The sequence below is a fragment of the Nicotiana attenuata genome, unplaced genomic scaffold, assembly GCF_001879085.1.
Source record: "Nicotiana attenuata strain UT unplaced genomic scaffold, NIATTr2, whole genome shotgun sequence".
Lineage (NCBI taxonomy): Eukaryota > Viridiplantae > Streptophyta > Magnoliopsida > Solanales > Solanaceae > Nicotiana > Nicotiana attenuata.
The window spans coordinates 73640-88564 of NW_017674548.1; the positions used below are offsets into that span (position 1 = coordinate 73640).

The following is a 14925-nucleotide window of genomic DNA, read 5'->3' on the forward strand; positions in this document are numbered from 1 at the left end:
AGATCAGTTTTTGACTCTCGGTTAAAGAGGTCAATTCTGATTTAGAATCAATATGAGCATTTATTTATTGTATATATATTTTCTGCAAGTAGGCATTTGCCCTACTTGACAGTTAATATATTGGCTTGGAAATTGGCGTGTAAAACCGATTTATCATTCTTCAAGTTAAACGGAAAAATGACGCATTATTGGTCACGCGTTACCGATCCATAAACCAAGGTACTTCTTTCGTTACCTATGAATAAGCACACTAATATAACAACAAGATACAAGAAAATGACACTTGAAAATAGAACATGAAATGAAAGAACCATAATACAGTAATCTAGAACTATATGGACACTCCGAGGTAAATTCCTACATTCCCAGGTAAATTCAACTATTAAGTATAATTTATAAACCATTCAGTATATGTACAACCTCCACTGCATTCAATAGTTTCAACACATTGTTATCACAAATTGAATAGCTTGTTAATGCTCAGGTATTAAGAAAGTGGAAGATTAAATCCAGTCTCAAGCGATCTGAAACTTTAGAGAACATGTACTTCAAGATATCCACAAACCATGCATGGCTTGCAGTTGATTGAAGTTTGTGTACTTCAGAGACATCTTGTAAAGTTCTCTCAGCTTACCGGCATCAGCAGACTTATTTGAGGCGCTGTGCTGAGAGTTGGCTGAAGATCTATTCGGCGTTGGACAGAGTGAGACAGACAACATCTTCTTCAACAGCATCTGCAGCTGGCTCCAATATTTATCACAAATCTCGAGATTGTCATTCCTCAGTGATGTGTTTCCAGATACATGGCGAGCTTCAAGCATACAAGTCAGAGAAGACTCCAGAAGCTGTTACAGTTAGTACTTTCAGTCATTTACGGTTTAAAGGATGTATTATTTCGCCAAAGTACCATAAAACAAAGCAATAAAACTTGAAAATTATATTTTTAAGAGTTCAGACAATCATGAGTCATGACAGAAATATCTGCTTAAATGCACTTGAAAATATTTTGGCATAACATCCTAACAAAAACATTTTTTCCCCATCCTAGCAAAAGCTTAAAAAAGGATTCTAGCTAGCACATGTTCTTATCAAAACTTAAAATTGGGACATCATCCACCTTTTCATCCCTTATAAAAAAAGTATACAAGTAATACAACTTTAGGTCACGTTCGATAGGTTTAAGAAAGCTAGACAAACCACTGTTAGAAAAGAATGCACGGATATAGTCAAGAAAATCAAATGTAAGCTCAAAAAATTAATTAATTAACTAACACTGGAAACAAAAAGAAGATGAAGATTGAAAAAATTCTACAAAGCACATAGTTGGAAAAAAAATGAACATCTATAGTAAAAAAAAATCAAGCTTTTTTTCCTCAAATGGCAAGATCAAAGAAAGAATCAAGCTAGAGATTAAAAAAGAAGAGACGAACTTCGAAGAGATTCTACAAAGCACAAAAATGTATAATCATACCATGTTAGAATGAAGAAAATTCGACAGATTCAGTAGTAGTGCAGCTCGCTCTATCAAAATAGCCAAGTACATCACAGGGTGTGTCTTTGGTCCGTAGAAATCCATGGATTTCTGCCAGTTCCTCTCCGCCAAAGAAGCATATTGCTTTACTCTATGAAGAAAGCTATTTCCGCCCTTGGAAGAGCTGTTTTCCTGGTCTTGCTCCAAAAATTTCAAGCAGCAATCCCTTTGGTAGCAAGCCAGCTGAAAGTACGCATATGCAGCTTCCTGTTTCCGTAACTCACCCAGCGACTCATAGACAGATAAAGCCTCTCTAATGGCATCATTAGCTGAAATCTCATGCTTTCTACGGTCTCTCTTAGGTTTACTAACACAGGAGCTGAAAGAATCCTCAAGGACACAACTCTCGTAAACCTCAGCTAATGTATCTTCTCTGGCCAGTAGCATCCCAAGCCTTAGATATGTATGAGCAAACTGAGTATATACTTCATTTCTCAAGTTGCCTAAATCCAAATCTGATTCTTCAGTAACATTATTTACGACTGTTTTTGCTGCTCCATAGAACTTCAAAGATTCCCTGTATTCCTGCTTCGCAGCCTGGAGTACTTGCATGTATGCATCATGGAAGATTGCATGTCCCTTGAGATTTTCAATCTTTGCTACCATCTCTTCTGCTAGTGCTCTCCTACCATGACCTAAATTACAGTTTATCAATATAATGTTGGTGTGGTCAGCTACTTCTTTAAATGCATTGATTGCATCAGCAAAAGCAACTTCAGCTTTATCCAGTTCTTTTCTTTCCAGCCTCTTACGGCCTAACTCGTTACATACCCATCCTTTCTTTTTAACTAAAGATTGTAAGTCTGCTGAATTAGTAAGATGTCCCACCATTGCATTTCTGGCTTCTTCATAACAGTTCAAGGCAACAGAGAGATTGAAATCAGCATCTCCAACTACAGTACCTCTAATGTATTTAAATATACCCCCAATTTTCTGGTCAGTTTCTTCTTTTGATGTTTCCGAACATGTTTGCACTGAAGTTCCTTCAATTTTCACTCCCACAACACCATCATTATTATAACAGTTGGTAGCTCCTGATTTTTTTGCCAGTGAAACATCTGTCAATTTATCAGAGATTTCCATTCTGGTAATATTTGTGTTATGCATCCGGAGCTTACTCTCGGATGTGCTGCTTTCGCCTTTCTGATGAATCTTCACAGAACTTCCAGAATGTGCCATGGAGTTTGCTTTGGTATGTGATTTTTTATTCTGCTTTCTGCCATAACTTTTTGAACGTGAATCTCCACTACTACTGCTAGCACTGCTGCCACTGCTGGCCCTATCACTCTGGCAGCTGCAGTTTAACAAAGAACATGAGCTGCAGTTTTGAATAGACTGTCCAAGCTTCTTCTTGAGCCTTTCAACTTCCCTCAAAACTTCAGATGACATCTTCAAACCTTTTGATAAAGATTTTTGCTCTGACAGCATGGCAATCTTATCACCATCTGTCAAATGGAATTCAACATACAAGTCCCCAACTAGTGTCCAAGCCTTAGCCCAGAAGAGGTAACCGTCAGATAATTGATCATACGTGAAACAATCATCACGTAGTGAGGACCCAGGTTTTTCACTTTTATCATCAATTTCAACCTCGGTTGATGAACACAAGACCATGGAAGAAACAAATTTTGAATCTTCCCGATGTTGAGGCATTGATCCATAAACCAGACATGCCAACTCTGTTACCTTCAAGGCTTGACCCAATTGTCCATCTTCTTTATAAGCTTGTCCAAGAGCCAAGTACGATTCTCCAAGCAATAGAACTAGTTTCCACAACTTATCATCCAATTTTGAAGTTGGAAGCCATTCCCGAATGTCACAAACTTCAATACAGTCAGCATCCCCACATGCACAAACAGAGAAACTCGGTGCTGAAGACTGTTCATCCTGCTTTTTGCCACTGTTCTGCAGATCCATTTTGTTGCTTTGCATTTGACGTTTCCATCTAAGGGACTTAATAGCTTGAGAAACATGATGTATAGCAGCCAATTTAGTGGAGATTGGATCAGCAACAGTTTGAACCTTAGGTGACATTTTTGATAAATCACATACTGCAAAGCTTTTCTCTCTGCCATTTGGTGAATCTTCCGGGCTGACTGTATTTCTTCCCATTGGAGCTGTAATTGCTTTTGGCAAAGATATAAGCACGTCAGATATTACCCCCACAGAATCATCAGATTCAATAGCTGGCAATGTTACAACATTGTTATCTGCTTCAACTTTAGGAACAAGCGAATCATGGGCACCTGATACTGAAACTGCAATCATCAAAGATTCAACTGGTTCTTCTTCAGCATCAGCACCTGTGACTTCAGACTCCCTATGAAGTGCTTCAGAGGATAAATCTAACTCTTCATCATAAGTCAGAAGGAGTCTTGCAAATTGTTCATGAGCACATGCACGTACAACCTATTTGCCATAATTTCATGCTATCAGTTGTCTATTCTACAATATAGAAGAGACAGAGAGCTTATGTTTTGGTGAAGTGCCTTTTACCCAATGTAGTAAAAGATAGAGTTGTCAACAAACTATGTTTCTCAAAAACCTAGCTTTTCACCACCTTTGCTGCCAGCAAGGAAGCTCAGATATGCAATTTGAAGCTAATTTCTTTAAATTTAAAAGACTATAGTACTATGGGGAAGCAAGCAAAAAAGCAGCTTTCTCTCCACTGACCTCTCAACATTGATTATTTATAAAATCAGAAGAAAAAGAAAGCTGCCAAACCCATCATATGTATGATACAATATGCATAGGTTCCAGTTAGTTTTTCCTTCTTTTTTACTTTTATGAACTTGAGAAAAAAAACTGAGATGAGTTATTTCCTGCATGGTTTACATTTTACCACAGGTGGCTGTTCTTGTCCTTTAAAACCACATTACAAGTAAAAATCAAGTCAGAATTGCAGGTCATTTCTCCAAAGTACTTGGCAAGGATGGAAAATGGAAAGGTTCTCAAACTATAGAGAGGCGCCTTTTTGTCAAGGACAAGTAGTAAGGTTACGGACTCGAAAATAACACCAGTTTTTAGCATTTTCTTGTTTACGCAAGGAGATAATGAAAATAGACTAGACATATTTTGCTAATACTATGAGACAACATACCAGATGATCAGGCTCGTCCAAAAAATCAAGACATTTTCTGAAGAAACTCGCACATCTAGACTTGTTTTCAGGAGACTGCAGTTAAAAAATTGCAGGATTAGCAACAGCTAATCAGAGAGTATCGCAGTATTGCAGTTTTACTAATTAACATGGTAAAAGCCCAGACCATTGAAAGTGAAAGCCTGTGAGCAATCCGGTACAATATCGTCCCAAGTGAAAGTAAGGGATCACTTCTCCCTCTATTTATTAGAGATGGCACAGAGCTAGAACTATCATCAGTGTCATCCGCAGGTCGGTTTTGAGGTATGACAGATAGATCAAAGAGTTGGATAGCATCTTCGCCCGCACTTTTGTATAGCTACAGAAATAAATGTAATGCCAATTAAATGCGACAGTGAACAATGAAGAGTTAAAATACAGTATATTACAAATAAGCAGCACAATACCCAATATGCACCAGGATCTTGCTTGCAGTTCTCCCGCAGGAATCTCAATACTGAAAGCCCGTTTTGCTGAACAACATTTGGATGAAAAGCAGGAGTACCATCCTCAGATATGCCCTTTAGGAGAAATATATCATCTGTTTTTAGGAGTTCATAGCCCTGAACAACACCGTCTTGATGATAACATATGGCCAACTCAGGAACACTAGCCATGACATTATCTAGCCATGCATCTAGCCATGTTAAAGGAGTGACCTGTCAAAATTTACAGATGGCAGTTAGACACGTTGACAAGGATATGAGAGTGCGAAAGTTGGTTACTGTGTACCTGTCGTGAAACATCCCACAAGTGCAAGCTAACTGCAACATATTTGTCATTGCTGAAGATGAGTAAATCACTTCCTAGAAGCATACGGAAATTGTGAAACTGCCAGAATAGAACCCTCCGGAATCCATCATTACTAGCTCTTCTATACTTCTCAGACTCTTGCACTGAGTACCTCGACTTTTCTTTTACTTGTGAGACCTTGTTTCCAGCGCCCTGATCCTTAGTTTTCCTGTTCTTCTTTTTACCCCAAAAACAATCACCCTTTTTGAGCTCGTTATATGTGCACCGCGGGTTAGATTGTTCTTCCTGGGTAGAGGTTCCACTTTGCTCATAGGAAGTGCTTTCCTGAATTGGGCAATCAGAAGATTCAGGTGAACTTTCTCTTGATTCAAATTGCGGCTCCTTCGATGGTGTATGGGTTGGTGGACAATCACATGCCTCCATGCGAACTGAGTGCATAGCGAAATTTAGAAACAAAGACTGATCTGCACATTTTGGTGGGTTATTATTTCTTCTGATCAATTTCTCCCCCTCTTCAATGTCAGGCCTGCATTTGGCATTGCAGTTGAATCTCTTGTAAACTATATTCTCGTAAAACCACAAAAAGATTCTACCAGTAGAGATAATAATTGTCAAATCGTACACCAAGTCACCAACATCAAGAAAAGTTTCACTCTCCGTAAGAAGTTTACTTAAACTGTTCTTGAAACAGAACTACTAGTCCATCTTAAATGATAATAGACTTGCTAAGGACCTCGAAACTTTTTACATCTTTTTAAAGTTTTCTTACGAATACCAAAATATTTTTTTGTTGCCTTTATCCATTGTTTATTTCACATAACTTCCACCATCTCTTCCCAATTTGTTTCAATCCATTTTCCTGGATATCACTCCCTTTGAATTCCAATAGAGTGTATTGGTTTTGCCTTTAGAGTTAGCATGAACTGTTTGTCTTGCTGAGTGCGCTTGTAGATCATATATTGACTTTGGTTTTTGAGGAGTAATATAGATATATTTGCGGGTTCGAGAAAAATTGTTCTTAGAGCATACCACAATTCAAAATTAGCATTTTAGGGAAGTACACATTATTCGGCAAGAACTAAAAGGAACAATGAATACTCAACTTGAAATGGAAGGAATATACACCATCATCAAGATTTAGAATCCGAACTTCTAAAAACAATTAACTTTGTACATATTTGAAAAAAAGGGCAGCCCGGTGCACTAAGCTCCCGCTATGCGCAGGGTCCGGGGTAAGGCCGGACCACAAGGGTCTATTGTACGCAGCCTTACACTGCATTTCTGCAAGAGGCTGTTTCCACGGCTTGAACCCGTGACCTCCTGGTCACGTGGCAGCAACTTTACCCGTTACACCAAGGCTCCCCTTCATAACTATCATTTGAAAGCTTAACGAAAAAAATATTTATGCAAATTCAAATAATTAACTGATGGATTACTTTCAACATCACACTCTTAATCTTCAGTATCCTCTTTTATGAGCAAAATCCTTCATAACTTTTTTGTTAATAATAAAAAGTTACATCCTTTGTCTAAGGAGAATTGCCACTTTTGCTTCCAAGAATCAATTACATCAAAATTGGACTAAATATTAAGAATAATTTTCTAAGAATTCTTAGAAAAGGGAAAAAACCAACTTATAGTACTTCTTATGAAACTTTTACATCTCTAAGTTTTATTTTCAAAAGACAGATTCATGCTTGTCTAACTTCACCCCAAGGGTCAGAAAGTGACGGTCAAAAAGCAAAATATTACAATTCAACTGGGGTAGATCCATAACTGAAGAACTACTACTCAGAACTTCAACTAATAGAGGGACAACTGGATTGAAATTCAGAAAAGGTCTTGCATGTTAGAGAGCACATTACCCCGTGTTTAAAACTAGAGTCTGGCCAACACGATGTACTGCAATTGATAATCGAGCCTTGGAGTATGGAATCTTAAAGATTTGCTTCAAAATATCAGTTGGGGCAATGATATCGATCTCATCTCCATACTCCGCCACACCTGATACAGCAAGAGCTTCACCTTTCCTCGCTAAATTTGATGTGTGTGTGCCACTCTCCCATAGTAAATCTGCAAGGTAAAGGAGAAGTTAATACCTCTGTCACACTACAACAATGATTACATATTAAAACTTTTACACACACAATCAAAAATTTAAAACAAAAAAAAAAAGAAAAGCAGCTGTGGGTTCGATATCCATTAGATTATCCAAAAGGACAAACACCATCCTGTAAAACCAGGAAACCAATGATCTCATTGAAAGATGCTAACTAGCACAACAAAAAGTTAAAGGGGCACTTGTATTTAAGCAAAAGCAAATGTGACTTTTTCACGATTGCAAACAATCTCTTTTTTTTTTTTGTGTGTGGCTATTGAAAGCTCTACACATACAAACGAAAAATAGAACATTGAACACAAGAACACCGTCCGATTCCAAAGGGATCACCAATCTCATAGTAGCCCCTCCCTAGTTCCAATTTAAAGGGAACTGCCACCTCATTCAAACTAGATCACTACGGGCTCCATGGGTTTCATTTCAGTTTATTAATCATATTCCGTAAAGGTTCTGTATCTTAGCTCCTCATAGCCTTCAGGCAATGAAATGGTTAGTTCCCCTGCTCAAAAAGCAAGCGAAACCCCAAAAATATTTTCTTGGGATCCACAAAGTAAGTATATTACTGATACCAGCAAAGGTTGGAGAAAGTACATCCAAAAGAGTGACTGCACAGAGAGGATAGAAAGCTAAGAAAATCTATAATGGCAGTAGACTCATTGACCTCAGCCATGTTGCACCAAAAGTTAAGCAAACATACACATCTGTGTTTAAGATTAAGAACATTAACACTTATGTCATCAAAGATTTTAGCATTTTCGTCCTTGATGAGATATACTCTTCCAAATTTTTGTAGGGCGCTTTAGACATACCCGCTTTTTCCTTGGTCACAGAAAGTCCAGCGAAGTGCAACGAGAAACCTCTCAGATGCTCAAGGAATTAAAGGAGAATATCAGATTTGACTAGAAACATTATAGCGGAGGAACAAAGGAATGATACTCTCAGCATCTTCTTCACAAAGTGAGCGTCTATTGCAAGTGAAATGCCTCTCCTCTTTAGGTTGTTTAGGGTAAGACATTTACTGCCAAACCCCATACACTAGGGCCCACGTTTCAGTCTTTCCGCCATCTTCTTACAGTTCAACAATTAAGCTCCCTTATAGTCTTTACTTTGGGTAATTAACTATCCACTGAAACACAGTTATACTTCAAAGTCAAAAACTTCCCATTTAAAATAAAGGCGGCCAAACATGCACTTTAACCACCTGGCACTCCTACCTTGGAGGCTCAAATTCTAATTTCACCCAAAGCATCGCTAAAGTTGAAAGGTCATGCATGTTATTTTTATGGATTTTAAAGGAATACAACAGTGCCTCCAAGCCTAAGGAGTTCAAGCTGCAGGTGAAGAATGGAGAAAAACTGGCACTGAAACTTAACATGTGGATTAACGGGTGAACAAATTCTGGAGAAAGAATAGCTTCTGATGGGTTACATACTCCATAGTTCTGTAAATATTTTCCTGATCTTTCCCCAGAGTTCTTCATTTTCTTTCCAAATAAATCTACTTTTTGATGGTGGGGTACGTAAAACTTCTTAATGTCAGTGTACGGCTTTCTAATCCCTAAAACATCACCTCTGAGCAAACAGTTCAAAAAGAACGTTTGACAGTGACACTAAGACTTGCAACTCGTTGCAGAAATTAAACCATAATCGTCTGTTCATGAAGTTTGCTCAAGTTATGTGAACTCAGATTTAAGTAATCCGATCAGTCCTTCGACTGTAATTTATTAACAGTACGAAACATATTAACAGTTAAAACAGTACAACACAAACTAAAAGAAAAAGTTACCTCTAAATGAGATAATAGAACTAACAGTCACTACCTGCACTGGTCCTTGATTGGGTGGCCATTAATGGGAGTACCTTCTCTGGAATACTTGAAAGCAGTGGCAAAGTGTTGAGATCAGTCTCGATAGGAATCATCCGATACCTTGGAGCTCTAACCCTAAAAGTTTTTAGCAAAAAAAGGAACTGAATAAAACAATTCAAGATAATCAGAACACCCTCTCCGACATAGAGAACACTTGGAATTCAAATTCAAATAACACCTAAATCATCACATGCACAAAACCAATTGGCTACTACCACAAAGGCTTCAAGTTTAAGATATCCCATCAATGTCATTCACAACCTTCGCAACACATGAAAAGTTCAATATCAGAAAACTGCTTCGACATTGCCAATCTCTCAAACAGAACTGAAGTTACATAATAAGTACAATACAACAACATAGACTCTGCCTTATCACCAAAAAAAAAAAAAAAAAAAAAAGACACTGGTGCAACAGTAGAGTTGCTCTTATTGACTATTGTAACTTGTCAATCATGGGTTCAAGATGTGAGATCTACCTCGTTACAGAAAGCCCCTTAGCAAGAATAGAAGGGGAAGGCTGTGCAGGCAATATGGCCACACTAATCAGGGAGCACTTGGGCTCACGTAAGACATTTTAAATAATACAACTAAAACTTAACATCACATCTTGAAGAGTTTTTAACTCAAATGATCTCTTAAGTTAGAGGGTTACTCTATTTCCATCCTACTTATATAATGTTTAACAAACGATCTTTCAAGTCAAAATAAAACAAGGGGCACTTTTGGTCCAGTTTAACCGACCCCTAACAGATTCAATAGAAGTCAATGAGATTGACCGCATATGGTCCCTTAAGTTTGGCTGTTGGTCCAATGACATCTTTCTTATATTATACAACACCAAAAAAATAGTCTTTCACGTTTATAAAATGGGAGCATGTTACTCTAGCCTAATGGCAACCTAGCCTTAAGTTATGAGTTTAGTCCATTTCCATCCTTCTTATATAGCACTGAACAAATATAATCCTCTAAGATATTTAAATGTGGGTTCGTTCCCCACAGACAATTTTAAAAAAATGTGGACACATTTGGTCATCTGCAAATGAAAACTTGGAAACAAAAGGAAGTGAAAGGTTGGGTACTTGGATTTGAAGAGATGATTATCAGGAGCAATGATGAACAACTCCTTAAAAAAATTAGTCATTTTTTCTGGTATTATTCGACATTGCAAATTTTATGTGCTTTAATCGGGTCAGTGTTTTACAATTACAAGGCAAAGGAGCAAAGTGTACCTATCAAAGGACAAGGCACGTTAGTCCCCATGCATAGTGGGCGTACCCGATGAATTTTTAATTATATAAAGCTTATCGAGATTCAAGAATACCCGTAAAAAATTTCCGAGTATCAAAAGCAAATATGCATAAATATTGAGTTAACTATCGAGGCAAATAATATTCTAAGTCACCAATTCTTAATTACAATAACATATTATATAAGTTACCCCGATAAATTAAACTAAAAAGATTCACTTACATGCATGGCCAACAATCCAAGGCATAAATCGTGCTAGGAGCATTTTTGGGGCGCATACGGGGACGTAAAGCATGCATTGAGCAAATAAGCCACCTATTTAGGCATTAGCCAAATGAGATTTTAACGCCTCATAGTCTCTTCAGGACTTTTAGAGGTCATTTCTCCCCGAGACGAGTCACCAATAAGTCCCAAGTTTTTCTTTTAAAACATTGATTATGGTATCTGTTTTCTTGTCTTTTTTACATATTGCGTGTATAAGTCTACGCAAAGCAGTCTTTTGTTTAACATTATATAAACTTTTGATGAAATTCTCTGGAGTTATAATATGTTGGACCGAAAGTTTCTCTATCTTGTAAACTTATATACATATATCTACTGTTATATAAGGAAAAAAATATGGACCATAAAAATAAAGCCAACCCCCAAATTTAACAGGCCATATGTAACCAAATCGGCTTACTTTCAATGAAATTCCTCAGGGTTCTGTAAGACCAGACCACAAGTGCCTCCATTTAGTAAACATATATCATGATATTAGTTCAAAGTTAAAAAGAAGGAAAAAGATGTACCAACCCAAGCTTAGCAAAAAAATTTGAGGTAAGAACACTCGTTCTGAAAGAGTAGAAAATGCTATACCCTCTTTGTTCCAATTTATTAACATTTTCACCTATTTTAGAATGATTGAAAATGTTTGACACCATTCCTTTTCTAAACAACTTTCACAAGTTTCAACATCTCAAACTCACTAAAGTATTCAGATATTTTCCCAATCAGACTAGCTTCTTTTTATGACCGAGAAAGTGGACTTGGGCCAACCCTTAGGACCAAGGGCAGCCTCCAAAACTCGGGGATAATTGGCCCGCCCCTCTACTGTCGTCCACTTAAATACAAGGCTTAGTTTGCACGCGCAAGGCTTGAACCTGTGACCTAAGTCTTTCAACTTTTACCACTTGAACTAAGCCCTAGGGGCTTTCTCTATCAGACTAACTTATTTTTTAATAAAATGTAGTTTCTGGGCCAGCTTGCGCACACGGATACATGTTACCGCTCACCATCACAGTTACGGGGTAACTCTATCCACTGCTTATCAAGTATTACTTCAATTCTTTCATACAGTATCGCTAATATAATTATAAGTGACTACATCGTGTTGAATCAGATACCATCATATAAAACGGAATCAAAGAGCACAAACTAAATGCTAAACTGCAAGAGAGAAAAAAGGACCAAATAAATACAATTTGAAGCTAAACAGAAGAAGATACGTGCGTACCTTTCAGCGGAGGGTACAAGGGCAGAAGCATTGAAATCATGGAATGCCTTATCTGTAGGAACAGGAATGGAACCACAGAGAAAGCCGACAGGTTTAGGGCGTGCAATTTCGAGTCTTCCTACACATTGTAACTCTCGGGAGCTTGACGCTTGTTTCTCCATAGATAATAAAGAAGAAGCTAGGGTTTCTTCGATCTTCGTTCTGACGTTAGTGGAAGATGATCAGATTGTGCTGTGAGTTTATGTTCCAGAAGATACGAATAGAAACCAGAAGAAATAGAGATACTCATGTGAAAAAATCGGAGATTATTGGGCAGTAGTTGATTTTCAGTAGAGAAGAATTGATTTGACGAAAAAAAGCCAAAAAAGGAAGAGAATTTTTTATTTTTACCATCTTTACAAAGAACTAATAGTAACTCGTTCAGACATAAATCACTCTTCACTATTGTTAAATACCGAATTTCAATATTTACATTACAAATATCTGCGAGTGCTAATTAAGCTGAAAGTATTTAGAAACACTAAAGTTTCAATAATTGAACTTCAATGAAATATTAAAATATTTGTTAGAGAATTTGTATTCAAGTGAGGTTCTTACTTCTTTCTTATTTTTTTATACCACGACGTTGAGAGGAAGAAGAAGAAGAAAATTTATATACTTCTCTATTATATACAAGTAGTTATGAACGCGCGTTGCACGTTAATAATAGCACGTAATGGTTTATACATTTATATTATCTAAAAACGGAAAAATATTATTACATTAGCATAATACGTGAATTTAAATGAAAGGACATCATTAGAACTTACACAAATGATTAATTTAGTCATGTTAATTAGATAATTACATATTATAGTTTAAAAGTATTTGATGTAATGGTATCTTACCGAACACTTCTTTGTAAATGATATTTTTTTTTGTATGTTAATTTCTTTCTAATGCTTTGGTTGCTCTGCTGTAACCATAACTCTTGTTGTCGGTATTGATATTCCTCTTGAAAGTACAACATATATAGTTAGTTGTTCATGCAAGAAAACATATTGCGATAAATATAGTCTATTATTTAGGATGTTTGTCCTTGTGCTTTATTTATTATAATTGCAAAATATAAACATACCTAAAACTATTTCACACAAATTTAAAGGATATTCTTTAGTTTCGGAAGGCGAAAGTTGAATTCAGGGATAAAAATATACTTAGAAGTACATTAACCATTATCATAAGTTTTTCACGTATGGCGTTATTGTCAAAACTTCTATATATCATCTATGTGCTATTACACAAGCTATTCGGCGAATCTAAGTTTTTCAGTAGCATGACGGGCATATATTTTTTTTCAAAATCAATATATATGCAATGGAAGATCAATTTTAACTTAGTATATTATATATATGGTGACACTAACGTACGTAAGAATTAATAAACTTGACAAAAAACCTGTGTGATAGAAGGCCATTTGGTATTAAAGTATTTAAGTATTCTTCTCGGTAGTAATTGTGGTATGATCTTCTACTGATTCAAAAACTGAAAAATATTTTATTTTTACCATAAAATTTTGCAATCAACCTTTTATTTAGTCGATCAATATATTCATTTATGCTAGCTAATATAGTCTTTTAATTTCTGTCATGCAATTTTCATAAATTGCGTTTTAATATAATGATGGAAATATATTTCCCTTATTAAATGCACTATTATTTTGAAATCATCTTTTATTAGAAGCTCTTCTTCATTTCCGACACGAAGCAAGAAGTCACCGAATATTGGATCTGTTCTTACATTATATTGCTTGTCAGTTGAATTTTTTTCATTTGAGGCCACAAGTATAATTTTGGCAAGCTAGTTTTTACAGTCTCTACTTTCGTCGATTTTGAAACTATTGGTAGTACTTGATAGAAATCCCCTTCCAAATCATTAATTTTTCACCAAACGGTTCGTTGATATTCAATATATCTCCAGAACTGTAACGACTCGACCGGTCATTTGCCTTTTTAAAATCCCGTTCCCCCAAATAACACCCTCTGTGCTTGCTTTAACTAATTTACGATGTGCGGGGATGGTTGGTTCGGGATTTAGAAGATTTTGGATTGAAATATGCACATTTGACTCTTTAGGATTTTCTTAAAAGGCTAAGTTTGACTTTGGTCAACATTTTGAGCAAACGGGCCCGGATTCGTGTTTTGACGGTTCCGGAGGGTCCGCAGGAAAATATGGGACCTGGGCGTATGCCCGGAATCGAATTCCGAGGTCCCTAGCCCGAGTAATGAATTTTTATTAGAAATTGTTAATCTGAAATATTAAGGATTTAAAGAAACTAACTAATGATTGATTTCATAGGTATCGGGCTCGTATGTTGGTTCCGAAGCCCGGTACAAGTCCGAAATATCATTTAAGACCTACCCGCAAAATTTGGTGTCAATCTGATCGCTGCCAACTCCACACTACTATAAAGTAGGAAGAGAGGGTCGCAATAGCTTTTACCCGATATGAGGGTCGGGATCGAATTCCTCAGAGAGCTAGAAATTGGAGTTGGGTATCTATCTAGACTAGAGTCGTGTAATTTTTCTAAATGTCACTTCCAACATTTTCGGGTTTTTCAATTATAAACTACTATTATCAAACTACTAATTGAAACTACATTATGCTACGAAATAATTGCTAAGGTTGTATCTAATGGGAAGAAGGGCACTAGGGTCGTGATATCACCTAGGTGGCTAATTGACGAGTAGATCCTACTAAGGTTCGATTGACATAATTGGGGCTTATGCTATA

The 14925-nt window shown here is 36.7% G+C and overlaps 1 protein-coding gene across 2 annotated transcripts; it reads right to left on the reverse strand.

The window, feature by feature from the left end:
* Positions 1-336: 336 nt before the first annotated feature.
* LOC109218876 lies at positions 337-12630 on the reverse strand. 2 transcript variants are annotated; one of them, XM_019383273.1, is made up of 9 exons: positions 12154-12630; positions 9362-9483; positions 7289-7496; positions 5403-5949; positions 5078-5329; positions 4798-4989; positions 4632-4706; positions 1472-3940; positions 337-845 (listed from the first exon to the last, which is right to left on the reverse strand). In XM_019383273.1, exons 1-9 carry the CDS (start codon positions 12312-12314, stop codon positions 549-551), a joined length of 4323 nt encoding a protein of 1440 aa, XP_019238818.1. In that variant the 5' UTR covers positions 12315-12630; the 3' UTR covers positions 337-548. The 2 variants fall into 2 exon arrangements, with proteins under 2 accessions (XP_019238818.1, XP_019238816.1); XM_019383271.1 differs by having other exon boundaries at positions 9353-9483.
* Positions 12631-14925: the final 2295 nt, after the last annotated feature.

What these genes read in the sequence shown, in the direction of transcription:
- LOC109218876 (XM_019383271.1), bottom strand. Translation starts at nt 12,314, where the DNA reads ATGGAGAAACAAGCGTCAAGCTCCCGAGAGTTACAATGTGTAGGAAGA. An exon ending in ACTCTAGTTTTAAACACGGG is followed by an intron (nt 5,950 to 7,288) that starts GTAATGTGCTCT and finishes TGCCAAATGCAG; the next exon opens with GCCTGACATTGAAGAGGGGG. An exon ending in AAGATCCTGGTGCATATTGG is followed by an intron (nt 4,990 to 5,077) that starts GTATTGTGCTGC and finishes TTATTTCTGTAG; the next exon opens with CTATACAAAAGTGCGGGCGA.